The sequence below is a fragment of the Microcaecilia unicolor genome, chromosome 4 (genome assembly GCF_901765095.1).
Source record: "Microcaecilia unicolor chromosome 4, aMicUni1.1, whole genome shotgun sequence".
Taxonomy (NCBI): Eukaryota; Metazoa; Chordata; class Amphibia; order Gymnophiona; family Siphonopidae; genus Microcaecilia; species Microcaecilia unicolor.
In genome coordinates this window covers 364,411,222-364,424,754 of record NC_044034.1, presented here as the reverse complement: position 1 = coordinate 364,424,754, position 13,533 = coordinate 364,411,222, and the positions used below count along the sequence as shown (strand labels likewise).

At 44.4% G+C, this 13,533-nt stretch overlaps 2 protein-coding genes across 5 annotated transcripts in view; one reads left to right on the top strand and one right to left on the bottom strand.

The window, feature by feature from the left end:
* Positions 1 to 13,533, top strand: part of CASK (calcium/calmodulin dependent serine protein kinase) — a 541,831-nt gene that overhangs the window by 497,186 nt on the left and 31,112 nt on the right. The window lies entirely within an intron of this gene.
* Positions 6,581 to 7,476, bottom strand: LOC115469567 (arpin-like). Its single transcript, XM_030202353.1, has one exon. It carries the CDS (start codon positions 7,462 to 7,464, stop codon positions 7,072 to 7,074), a length of 393 nt encoding a protein of 130 aa, XP_030058213.1. The 5' UTR covers positions 7,465 to 7,476; the 3' UTR covers positions 6,581 to 7,071.

Sequence of the window (13,533 nt, the reverse complement as noted above, 5' to 3'; positions counted from 1 at the left end):
ACCAAAGAACTCTCCTGAGAGGCCGGCGAGCTGGACTGTAGAGTGTCCGAGGTCAAGGACATTTCGCAATTATATACCTCCGATGTGGCGAGGCTAAAAAGTCTTGTGCAGGCTCAGCAGGAAAAACTTGATGACCTGGAAAAGGTTGAGACGAGACAATCTGTGTGTTATCTGCTTCCCAGAATCGGTGGGTGATGCCACACTCGCTGAAACGCTGGAAACGTGGTTACAGTTTACATATCCCCAAGCAGAAGGTGGTAGCCCGATACATCTCAAGAGGGCATATGGGGTGGGGCAAGTGAGAGCCGGAGACCGCGACCTTAGAATAATTATGGTTGTTTCGTCAATATAAACAAAAGAGGGCGATTCTCAGATCTTACAAATCTCAACAAGACCTCAAATTCGATGGGCAGATTGTCTGCCTATTCCAGGATTACTCGACCTCACTATCTGCCCAAAGACGGGCATTCTCCCCCATGTGCTCCAGCTTGATAGAAAGAAAAATCAAGTTTCAATTACAATACCCAGTAATTTTTAAAATCTTCTATGGGGGGGGGAAATAGAGCGCCTATGCAACGGCTCAGTTGGCACAGGATTGGTTAAATACCACAAGTACTTCATAATGTGGCCACAATGATATAATACATTTATTTATTTATTTATTTATTTATTTGTAGCATTTGTATCCCACATTTTCCCACCAATTTGCAGGCTCAATGTGGCTTACATTTGCCGTAATGGCGGTTGCCATTTCCGGGTCACAGAATTACAAGTGGTATTGCGTTAAGGTGCATCCGTACATTTTAACATACATGGAACAAAATATAAATGGAACAGATCATGGTATATATATATATACCATGTGCATACATACATGGTGAAGAAGAATACATTATGGTATTGCATGAAGGTTCCTGAGTAATACATTGGATTGTAACATACATTAGATCATCGACTATAGAGAGATTCTATTCGACATAAGGTTTAAAGTGGTAGTGCTTGATCATTGAAAGTAAAGAGGTTAAGAGTCACTCGATAAAAGTTCGGTTTTGTATAGATCGTGTATAATGTTATTATTTGGTATTTAAGACATAGAAATCATGCACTGAAAAACGTGGCCACGACGCCATACTTTAGAACTAGGCCATGACTGTAAAGTAAGTGGTATAAATAGTGTACACTACTAAAATAGTTGCAGCTGCAACTACAAGTAATTGCCAGTTGGACAGAACTTATAATACAAGGTGACGGAAAGGAGGAACCCTAGGCACAACAGTGTCTCCATGGTCGTTGTCCTAAGGGAGACCAATGCAGTTATGGTAGAGATGAATGTTATGGGTAAGGGGTGGGTTGGAGATAGGGTGGGGAGGGAGGGATTTGTGATCCTGGGAATCTTTTCCTTGCACCGGGAGTTTCTGTTTCTTTTTTTCTTTTTCTCTTCTGGCTGTGGTGTGTTCTTCCAATCCGGATCTGAATATTATGACAGTTTGGGTGGGGGGGGGGGGGGGGGGTGAGCCTCAGGGCTGGACTGGCTGCCTTGGGACTCTTCTGGCTACTTGTTCACTCATTTCTCTCTTATCCCTCAGATAATGGCTGGTCTTCTATAGGTTAGCATCTTGGAATGTGGGAGGGATTACCTCCCCATAAAGCATGCCAAACTGTTGCAAGTGCTAGGCTGCAATAAGTTGGATGTATTATGCCTGCAGAAGACCAGACTGACAGATGAAGAACACAGGATGCTTAATCAGAAGTGGATGAGGGAAAAGAAAAAAACAGAGGAGGAGCTGCTACAGCTATCTAATGAATACCACCAAGCGCGAAGACAGCACATGGGTAGCGGGGACCTCGACCACAAGGGTAAAATGGTAGAGATTCGGAAGCGCATTGACCACCTGCTTAACTCGCGGGCTGAGCGCGACATATATTTCCAGAGATTCAAGCTATTCCAATGGGGTAACAGGGCTGGGCGGCTCATGGCTAATTTAGTGAGGCCATACAGAAAGAAACAGATAGTTACATCTATACGCGATAGCACAGGCCGCACATACCATCAAGAGGCTCAAATACAAAAGCAGTTTGTCCACTATTATAAATCTTTATATGCCGCAAGGGAACTTGACCCAAAACAGAGAGATGCCTTCTTTGAGAATCTCACTGTGCCCACCTTTACGGATGACCAGCGGCAGAGGTTGAGTGCCCCCATCTCTGCACAGGAGATAAGACAAGGAATTAAGTCATTGAAATTGGCTAAAGCCCCGGGCCCGGACGGGTACGGACCGGAATACTACAAAATATTAGTGGACGAGATAACCAACCCCCTAGCGAACATGTTTAACAAACTGACAGGGGAGGGGGGAGAGGGGACAAATGAGTACCACAATGATAACCTGGCGCATATTATATTGTTACCTAAACCAGGTAAAGACCCTGGGCAAGTGGGATCTTATAGGCCAATCTCCTTACTAAACCAGGATGTAAAGCTTTTGGCGGCTATCTTGGCAAAAAGAATGAACCTCTCACTATCTGGGGTCATCCAGGAAGACCAGGCAGGTTTTGTACCAGGCCGGTATGCATCGATGAACCTCATTAGGGCTTTAGCAGCAATTCATACCTATAAAAGAACAGGGGGGAAAGAAGCCATAGCGGGGTTAGATATGGAAAAAGCCTTCGACAGCATATCGTGGCAATACCTATTTTGGGTAATGGAAAAGTATGGGATAAGCGGTCGCTTTCTGGGATGGGTTAGAGCCTTGTACACCAGGCCACAAGCTAGGTTAATAGTAAACGATTCATTGACAGAAAGATTCGAATTACAGAGAGGAATGAGACAGGGGTGCCCATTGTCGCCACTCTTGTTTCTCCTGGCAATCGAACCATTGGCGATTAAAATAAGACAGAGCAATAAGATCAGGGGTCTAACGGTGGGAGGGAGGGAGATACGCATTAATCTATTTGCGGACGATATTTTACTATATATGCAAGACGCCTCCATACATCTGGCCCAGGCACTCCTTTTAGTACAGGACTTTGGGGGGCTGTCGGGCCTGAGAGTAAATTGCGATAAATCTGAATTACTTCTTTTGTCAAATAACCCGACCAACCACGGGGATGGGGGGTTTCCTATACCACCAGTACAACAGGCTATGCGATATTTAGGTATTTACTTGAGCACTAACCCCGTAGTGATGTACAAGAGAAATATATTGGATCACATAGACAAGATAAAACAAACATGTGAGAGGTGGAGAGACCTCCCACTGTCGCTGTATGGGAGGATAGCTTTGGTCAAGATGGTACTATTGCCCAAACTATTATACCCGCTACAAGCAATACCTATATGGATAAAGAGACAAGACGAAAGGGCATTCCGCTCCACTATCCGAGCTTTTGTATGGCGAAAAAAACAGGCTAGGATAGGGCACTATGTGCTCATGCGCAATAAGGAAAAGGGGGGTCTTAATTTACCAGATCTCCGGCTGTATAACATGGCGGCATTGATGCGCCTGATCCATGAAGGTATTACAGGAAAGGCAAAATATCTGCCAGCTCAATGGTGGGAGGGCTGGTGCTCCCCGCATACATTTATAAATTTATTGCACTTGCCTCCGGGGTTGGGCACTATAGCAAACAGACAGTATAGTTTCCTCACCCCGATCCGAGCCGCTTGGAAATGGTGGAGAAACAGACAGGCCAGAAGCTCGAAGGCATCGCCTTTTATGAGGATGGTGGGATTGGTAGATTTCCCGGCAGGTATGGGACCCTCAATATTTGCGAGATGGGCAAAGAACGGATGTGGGACATGGGGGGATCTGGTGTCTCCAGAAGGAAGTGGTTTTCTATCTTTCCAACGGGTGAAGGAGAAATGGGGAATTGCCAACAACCACATGTTACAATATATGCAAGCTCGACATTATTGGCAGACGATGTGGGGGAAGTATGGAGACACGTGGTCATATGGTGGTCTGGATAAGATGCTGATGAGTTTGCCCCCGGAGGGTAATAGATTATCTAATTGGTATAAGATAGTGAAAATGACCATACCAGAGAAGGGAGAGGAGGGATTTGTCTCTAGCTGGAATAAGGAACTGGGAACACAATATACTCCGTCCCAATTCACCGCACTATTTGTGACACTGAATGAAATGGTCAAATCTGCAGACTGGCAGGAATCTCAGTTCAAATTACTACACAGGGCTTACATAACTAGAGAGAGAGGGACACTAATGAAGTTGTGGGATTCGGATAGGTGCTCCAAATGCCAGGTAGGAGTGGGGACCTTCGTTCACACATTCCTAGAGTGCCCTAAACTGACCCTGTGGAATGAGATCTTTCAGCTACTTAACAAGGTACTTCAGACTACAGTACAGTGGTCCCATCAGGTGTTATTGTTGGGAGATCAAGCAGAGCTTATTGAACAGGGGCTCTCCCAGCCACAACGGAGATTTCTATACATGACCACATTGGCAGCAAAAAAGGTAATCTTGCAGTTTTGGATAAGTGTGGAGCCCGCGCATTACAACTGCTGGCTGACTAAAACATTAGAACTGGCAAAACACGAACACTCCTTGTACAGACAAGCTTCCAATATAGATAACAGGCAATATGCAATGTTGTGGAAGAAACTTATAGACTTAGCTTAAATAGCTCTTGCTCTTCCAAATTAACTGAACATGCAGATGGGCGGGGGGGGGAGGGGTAGGGGGTCATTAGGGTGCTACTGGAGGGGCGGGTGGGCAGCATGTGCAAATGTCCTTATGTTCTTATGTGTTTATTATGTTTACCTCATTCTTTATGGTTGGACTACAATTTAGGGAATTGGAGGGAAGGATAGAGGGGGATTTAGGGTGGGGGGGATAACATCGAAAATGTCAGAGTGGTACTGAATGATGGAAGACAATGTGTTTACATGGGATCAGAGTGTAATTGCTTCTTTCTCACATATCAGAGAGAAAAACTGTTTATTTGTACTGCACTGATGCTAATAAAGATAATTAAAAAAAAAAAAGAAGTGGATGAGGGAGGTGTTTTATGCCTCTTCAGGAGGAAGGACAGGAGGGGTGGCGGTGCTCCTAAATAAACAGCTTAATTTTCAATCCATATTAGTCCTCAAGGATGGGGGAGGGGCTGTTATTTGCTGTTGAGGTTGTGGATACACAGCTCTTGGCATCTCTTGCTAGTATTATATGATTCCACTCCTTATGACCCCCAGTTTTACCCTGTACTATTACAGAGAATACTTCCCTATGGCCAAGACAATCTAATGGTGGTGGGGGACATAAATTTGGTCCTAGATAAAACTATGGACTGTTCAGACAAAACTGGGAGGCTGCAGGCCCGAAGTCCTGGAGAAAGGGTCTTAAATCAGTTCACTAAAGACCTAGAATTAGTGGATCCCTGGCACCTTCCCCACCCTGGGGAATGGGATTATACACACATTGCGGGCACACAGCCCTATGTCTTACTATATTTTGATACATTGAAACCTTTTTCCACGAGTTATAGCAGCCACAGTGCTTTCAGGAGGGTTTCAGACCATAGTGTAGTGCGGGTTGACATCGAGTCCCAACAATCATTTCATCTACAGTACCACTGGCACTTCCCACCATATTTAACATCAAACCAAGAATTTCAGAACCATTTAAAAGACAGATAGGAGATATTTGTCTCTACTAGTGGCCAGCATAAAGATCAACCGGGACTATTTTGGGATATGGCAAAGGTCGTAATGAGAGGGGAAATAATAGCGTACATAAGTGCAAGGAAATAGCAGATATCAGTTGGCATTGCACTTAGAAGAACAATAAGCTCCCTAAAAAAAAGTGTATGCTCAAACACCAACGGCAGAGAATAAGGAAGCCTACTACTCAGCTCAAATAGCATTAAATACTCTTATCCATGAGCACACTAAGCGTTCGTTATTGTACCATAAACTTCATTTCTTCAAATATGACAATAGGTCAGGGAAGTTGATGGCGTGGCTGGTTAAAACCCTAGGGGGCTCACAGGCAGTACCGGCATTGAGGGATGAGACAGAGGTCATTACTGGGAATCACAAAATAATCCTGCAATTCTTCAGAAGAGTATTTTGCCACACTATATGGTTCTCCTACAGTGGACGACCAAAAGCAATCTCTGTATCAGTTTTTAGACTCAGGAACCCTACCCAAGCTAACATTGGATGCTATCCAAGCCAAGGAATTGCAAAACGCGATTCAATCCTTAAAAATATACTCTGCTCCAGGTCCAGGTGGATTCTCAGGGGACTTGTACAAGAGCCTAGAGGCCCAGCTTATAGGACCCTTACACTCGTACCTTACAGGTGGTGAATAGGGGCACTTTCCCTTTACACGCCAATACGGCCCTAATTTCACTCATACCTAAACCACAAAAGCCCAAGGACAGGGTCGAGTCCTATAGACCTATATCTTTGCTTAACATCGACATAAAACTGCTAGCTAAAATCATGGCCACTAGACTGGCTTTATGAGAGGTAGGCAGTCATAGTAGATGACGGCAGAAAAAGACCTGCATGGTCTATCTAGTCTGCCCAACAAGATAAACTCACATGATGGCTGTTTTTTCTGTACTAAAGCAGGATCGGTATGAATTGCTTCTGCCTGCTTAAAATTCACCTCATCTGCACAAAGTATAAATAATATTTTGGAGATGGAAGCAGGAAATCTTTTAGGTTTCCAATTAAGTTTTAAATCTTCGTAAATTGTGATAAAATAGGGGGGAAATATGATTTAAAATAGCAAAAGTAACATAAAAAAACAGCTGATATGCAAAATAATGATTAAGCAGTATAGCTGATAATAAATTGAAGAAAAAAAAACAAACAGATGAGGCAAAACCTTTACATATCTCTGCGGAGATGATCCTTAGGAGATTGGCAGACTATGGGGACTAGATTTGATGAGTTTTTCAACCATTGTCCTTTGTTCATGCTCAAGTGATACTTCAATAGGAAAACCTTTTCTTAGTGTTCCCATCACAGCACTGCCAAGCCACGGCAACGTCAACAGAGAAGTATGCAAGACCCTGGTTTCTTCTCAATATATACCACCACTCTCAGTCTTCCCATTCATCATCTTCTGCTCCATCACCTTGTCCCCGGAGCTCAGTTTCTGCCGCTCCTTGGGTTTTCACAGCCATGATGCTGTCGGTCCAGAAAGCTCCTGCCTGCGCATCACCAGCAAAGTTGCATTTGGTCACTGTCCCAGCATTTATTTTAGCTAGAGATGCTATGAAAGGACTATCTCCCTGGGTCTTTACGCGAAGCTCCTCCTCCATCTCCAGCTCACTCTTTTCCACCTCTGCTTCTGCTAACCAGAGGGCCACGGTCCCAGTGGGGGTGTGCTTCTCAGTTACTTTCAACAGCTCAGCTTTATTCACCAAGCTCTTGAGCTCCTCTGGAGACAGTCTGTCTGTCTCGCCTTTGGCTTCCACCTTGAAGGAGGACATGAGGAAGCCAGTCAGTTCTTAACATCTTGAAAATACTACTATCAATGGAGCATTGTCAAGCACATGGGATCCCAGCCCTGGTGGCAAGTTTAGATGCCGATAAGGCATTCGATAAGGTTGGTTGGACCTATATGTTTGAGGTTTTGACACGATATGGGATCCAAGGGTGGTTCCTGCATACAATTCAGACCCTCTATGCCGAATCTCAAGCACATCTTATGGTGAATGGGACATGTTCCCCGCCCTTTCATATTTCTAGGAGGGCGAGACAAGGATGCCCTTTATCAGCATTGCTTTTTATTCTTTCATTGGAACCCCTTCTTCTTACCTTGATCAAAAACCGGGCCATAGCTGGAGTGAACTGGTTAAGAATACTCTAATTAAGGGCCTAGCATTTGCAGACAACCTATTGGTAGTAATGTCTAACCCCCAAGATTCAAAGAGAGCACTCCTGGCCCTGATCTGTGATTATGGAAAATTTTCAGGGTTTACACTAAATTTGCTGATTATTGGAGGAGTTCGGGAACACTGGGTGGGGCCTTTTCTGTTAATTTGGTAAGAGGTGCAAATACTTGGGGGTCCGTCTGCCATCAGATCTCTTCACCTTGTACACTAGTAATGTATCCCCCCTAATGACAGAGACATGGCTGAAACTGGTGATGTGGGGGGATTATCCGCTGGCCTTATGGGGCATAATCCGCCTTTCTAACATAGTTCTGACACCCAAGTGGTTATACTTATTCCAGATGCTACCTCTATTCCTGCAAGAACATGATGAGAGAGAACTGGGAAGGGCTCTGTAGCACTATCTTTGCAGGGTAAGAAACTGAGGCTGTCACTTAGGGTGCTGCATAATCTCATTAGCCATAGAGGAATGGGCCTCCTAAATGTAAAGTATTTCTCGGTGGCGAGTCAAATGAGACACACAAATGTCTGGTATAGAAATGCTAAATCTTTCTCTTGTACAGACTTGGAAACTGAATTGATTCCTGGGATTCATATTTGCAGTATTCTCCGTGGACTGACCACTTTACCAAAAGGCATATACAAATGTCATCATCTTAACAGAGCAGCAAAAGAGGCCTGGAAGTGGATTTGCCGCCGCTGTTCTTTTGCAACTAATACGATGCCATATTTAACTTTTTGCGTAAATCCTGACTTCCTAGCGGGAATGGATAAGAGTGTTATCATCCGCTGGCAGCAGAATGGCCTCTACTATTTCTTACACTTTATTGACCCAGAAGGGAAGCCAAAATCCTTTTCAAGACTGCAACAAGACTAACAAATCCCTTCCTCAGGAGGTCCTAGGGGAGATCTTCACCCTGGGAACTCAAAAAGAGGTCCCTATGAGATTCCATCATAGGGCACTACTTGACACCATCCCGGACATTGACTACGTAGGTCTAGCTCAACAATGGATGCAGGACTTAAACCATTCAATTAGGGGAGCACAATTACAGGACTTCCTATTACATTGTTCTGCTTACTCTGACTGTGTGCTTCACAGATATAATGTTTCAATTATATAATTGAACTTATATAATAAGTTTGCCATGTGTCTCTATATATCTCTTTATAAAGCCTGTTGGATAGACTTTGGCACCACTGGAGAATTCCCCAAATGTGGGGTCCCTACTGCACATCTGGGACACATGTTTTGGGTCCAAAGATACAAGACATTTGGATATGTTTTCTTAAATACTTTGTCAAGTTGTGGGTAATATCTGTGGCAAGCACCCCACTCCTCTTGTTTGGGACCAACACTAGAAACCCCATACGGCGAGGGAGCAACCAATTCTTGAGATTGGTACTGTTTGAAGTCAAATCTATACTCCAAGACTGGCAGTCGAAAAATGGGCCTACCGTCCAACAGTGGCACCTCCTAATGATTCAGAACATTCACGTGGAGCACATGCAAATCCAAGATATAACAAAAGACCCGAGTTTGCAATTCCAGGCTACCTGGTCACTTTTTTGGGACACAACACCACACACCAGAAGTTGCCTTCTTAATTTGTGAACTATTGTGAGGATTTTTCCTACTTATATATCTCAGGTGCAAGGTGGTTACGAGGTGGGTAGAAGTTGGGGGAGGGCGAGGGTCAATAAGTGAGTATTGTTTGATGATGATAAAGTTTGAATCATTCACATTGTTAAAGAGATATGTTGGACAGTTGTCGAGCTTTTGTGTATGGAACTTTGATGATAATAATAAGAAGAAAAGATTCAAACACATAATGCTACCCCTCCACCAATTCGATCCATCCTATCACTGTGATATAATTTGTACCTCAGGATGACAGTGTCCTACTGATTATCTTCCTTCCACCAGGTCTCAGAGATGCCTATTATATCTGTCTTTTTCGTTGTCTATAATTTTTAGCTATAGGCTATAAAGTTTTACTTCAGGTATACTGCATTATTTCCCATCCCCCGTTTACTGCAATATATTCTAACTCCCCCATCTTATTTCTAAGGCTTCTAGCATTTACATATAAACATTTCAAACAATGCTGCTTGTTCCTATTCACAACTTGCTCAGCAGTTGATAGTGTTAATTTGCAATCTTGAAAATCTGTTTGCTGTTTATTTAAAGACACTGTGGTTTCAATTTCAACCTTGCTATCCGGATGCCCTACCTTCACTGTTTTGGTGATATCTTTTAATGATACCTTGTTCCAAACCATGCACTTTTGAATGACTGTTGGCCTTCCCCCAATTTCTAGTGTAAAAGCTGCTCTATTTCCTTGATGCCAGCATTAACATAGGATCTCTAAGGGAATGATAGAGTAGATGGCATGGATGGGCAGACTGGATAGGCCATATGGTCTTTATCTGCTTACATTTTTCTCTGTGTCTATGTCCTCCCAACTCTGTATCACTTCAGCCCTATCAACCCAGGATTGCCTGCTTTTAAGCACACTATCCAGCTTATAATTGAAAAAGAAAAACGCCTATATTGCGACCCAAATCGGGAGATAGACGTTTATCTCACAAAAACGAATAAAGCGGTATAATCGAAAGCCGAATTTGGACGTTTTCAACTGCACTCCGTCGCGGATGCAGACAAAGTTGATGGGGGCGTGTCGAAGGCTTGGTGAAGGCGGAACTGGGGCGTGGTTATCGGGCGATCAGAGATGGGCGCCTTTCACCGATAATGGAAGAAAAATATGCGTTTGTAGCGAGAATTTAGGGCACTTTTCCTGGACCCTGTTTTTTCACGAATAAGGCCCCAAAAAGTGCCCTAAATGACCAGATTACCACCAGAGGGAATCGGGGATGACCTCCCCTGACTCCCCCAGTGGTCACTAACCCCCTCCCACCACAAAACATGATGTTTCACAACTTTTTATTTTCACCCTCAAATGTCATACCCACCTCCCTGGCAGCAGTATGCAGGTCCCTGGAGCAGTTGTTAGGGGGTGCAGTGGACTTCAGGCAGGTGGACCCAGGCCCATCCCCCCCCCTACCTGTTACAATTGTGCTGCTTAATGCTTAGTTGTCCAACCCCCCCAAACCCACTGTACCCACATGTAGGTGCCCCCCTTCACCCCTTAGGGCTATAGTAATGGTGTAGACTTGTGGACGGTGGGTTTTGAGGGGGATTTGGGGGGCTCAACACCCAAGGGAAGGGTGCTATGCACTTGGGAGCTCTTTTACCTTTTTTTTTTTTTGTTTTTGTAAAAGTGCCCCCTAGGGTGCCCAGTTGGTGTCCTGGCATGTGAGGGGGACCAGTGCACTACGAATCCTGGCCCCTCCCACGAACAAATGCCTTGGATTTATTCGTTTTTGAGCTGGGCAATTTCATTGTCCATTATCGCTGAAAAGCAAAAACGCCCAGCTCACAAATTGTCGAATAAAACATGGACGTCTATTTTTTTCGAAAATACGGTTCGGTCCGCCCCTTCACGGACCCGTTCTCGGAGATAAACGCCCATGGAGATAGACGTTTTCGTTCAATTATGCCCCTCCATGTTACATTTGATATTGAACTGTGTCATCTTTTGTTATCAGCAGGCTGCAATGACTCCATCGCACAAGGTTGTTGCAATAGCAACCTCCATAACTAACCATAGAGCAACTTCTTTCATTGATATTTGCAAAGCTGCCGTCTGGTCTTTGGTGCACAGTTTCACTGGGCACTATTGCCTAGAGTCCCAGTCCATGCAAGACACTGCCTTTGGCCAGTAAATCATCCATAACCTCTATACATATTAACTGTACCTCCTCCCATATCCTTGGGTTGCAGTCAAACTACTGCACACTACAGCAACCTGCAGCTAGGGCAGTGGCGTAGCCAAGGGTGGGCTGGGGTGGGCCCAGGCCCACCCACTTTAGGTTCAGGCCCACCAAGTAGCAGCACACCTATAATGTGGCTGGCAGCGACCCCAAGCCCCACTAGCCAAAAACTCCCAACAACTGTTTGCTGCCGGTGAAAATCTGCTATTTAAAAGGTATATGGGGGAGAGGGGATGTTTGAAAGACCATATGAGAGAGGGAGAAACCAAATCACTTGTAGGACAAGGCGGAGTTCTGCCCACCCACCTTGGGTCCTGGCCCACCCAAATTTGGGTGTCTGGCTACGCCCCTGAGCTAGGGAATTATATACTAGTGTGTCTGCTTTTCTCCAGTTGCTTACCTGTAATGGATGTCAAACACATCAAGGGCGACAAATGGTTGAACAGCAGACAATGTCCAATATATTGTAGCTTTATTGCAATCATCCGAGACTCAATAAAGCAACAATATATTGAACATCATATGCTGTTCAATCATTTGTCACCCTCACTGTGTTTGACTTGTTTGTTTGACTGCAAGGGGTTCTGTTCTGTTTTTTGCCATGTTCTGTGTAAACAACAGGGGAATGCAGCTACATTATCCCACCCACCTACTCTGCTGGCAACCTATATCCAACCCTTTAAACTTAGCTTTAGGAAAAATACTGATACCTCAGGCAGGCATGTTTTGAACCTACCTAAAATTTACTATTGGCTATGGAAGAGCTCCAGCACATTGGTTCCATTGGTGTTATCATCGGCTAGTGTGGCTGCATTCCCTTGCTGTCTGTGGAGAACATCCATTACAGGTAAGCAGCATTGCTTTATATGAGGAAAGGAAAGATGTCAGGGTATTCAGCTTGGAGAAAAGACAACTGAGGGGATATATTATAGAGGTCTGTACAATTCTGAGTAGAGTGGAACAGGTAAACACAAATCTATGGCTCATCTTTCAACAAGTTCAAAGAGTAGGGGACACACCATGACGTTACTTAGTACGTTTAAAACAAGTCACAGAAAATATTTTTTTCACTCAACTCATAGCTCCGGTATTCATTGCCAAAGGGAAGTAGTGGTAAAAGTAGTTAGTGTTGCTGGGTTTAAAAAAGATTTGGAATAAATGTTTATAACCTATTATTAAGGTAGACCTGAGGATAGCCACTGTTTATCACTGGAGGAAATACATAGAATCTTTCTTCTTTTTAGGATTCTGCCAGATACTTATGAACTAGGCTAGATAGGCCAATGGTCTGACAATATGACAAGTCTTATGTTTTTATATTTAGTAAAATTAAGCTACATTAGCGTTACTTTCTGTATTTTGCTTTCAATTTTTCAGTAGAATTCAGCAGTAATATCCCACACTTCTATAAGCCAGGAGCAGTCCTCTCATCTCTGAAAGATTTTTCCCCTTTGAATGAGTTTCACATACAGGGTTGACTATGAGACTTTGTAGCAGTTGCATAGCTATGTGGGGCCACGGAGGCCTGGGCCCTCTCAAATTTCTCTGGGCCCCTGGTTTTGCTGGCAGGAATCCCCAACCCCCGCCACCTGAAGCCTTGTCCAGCACCGGCCTGCCCTGCTCTATCTTCCCCCTCACGTCCTGCACGCTCCTTTTAGTGAAATTAAGCATGCTCAGTTTCACTAAAAGGAGCATGCAGAACATGAGGAGGAAGAGAGAGCAGGGCAGGCAACACGGCGGCGCCAGAGACTAGCACTGGAGAAGGCTTCAGCTGGCGGGGGTTGAGGACCCCCTCCAGCCAAGGTATTTGGTGCAGCAGTGGGGGGGGGG

What these genes read in the sequence shown, in the direction of transcription:
- LOC115469567 (XM_030202353.1), bottom strand. Translation starts at nt 7,464, where the DNA reads ATGTCCTCCTTCAAGGTGGAAGCCAAAGGCGAGACAGACAGACTGTCT.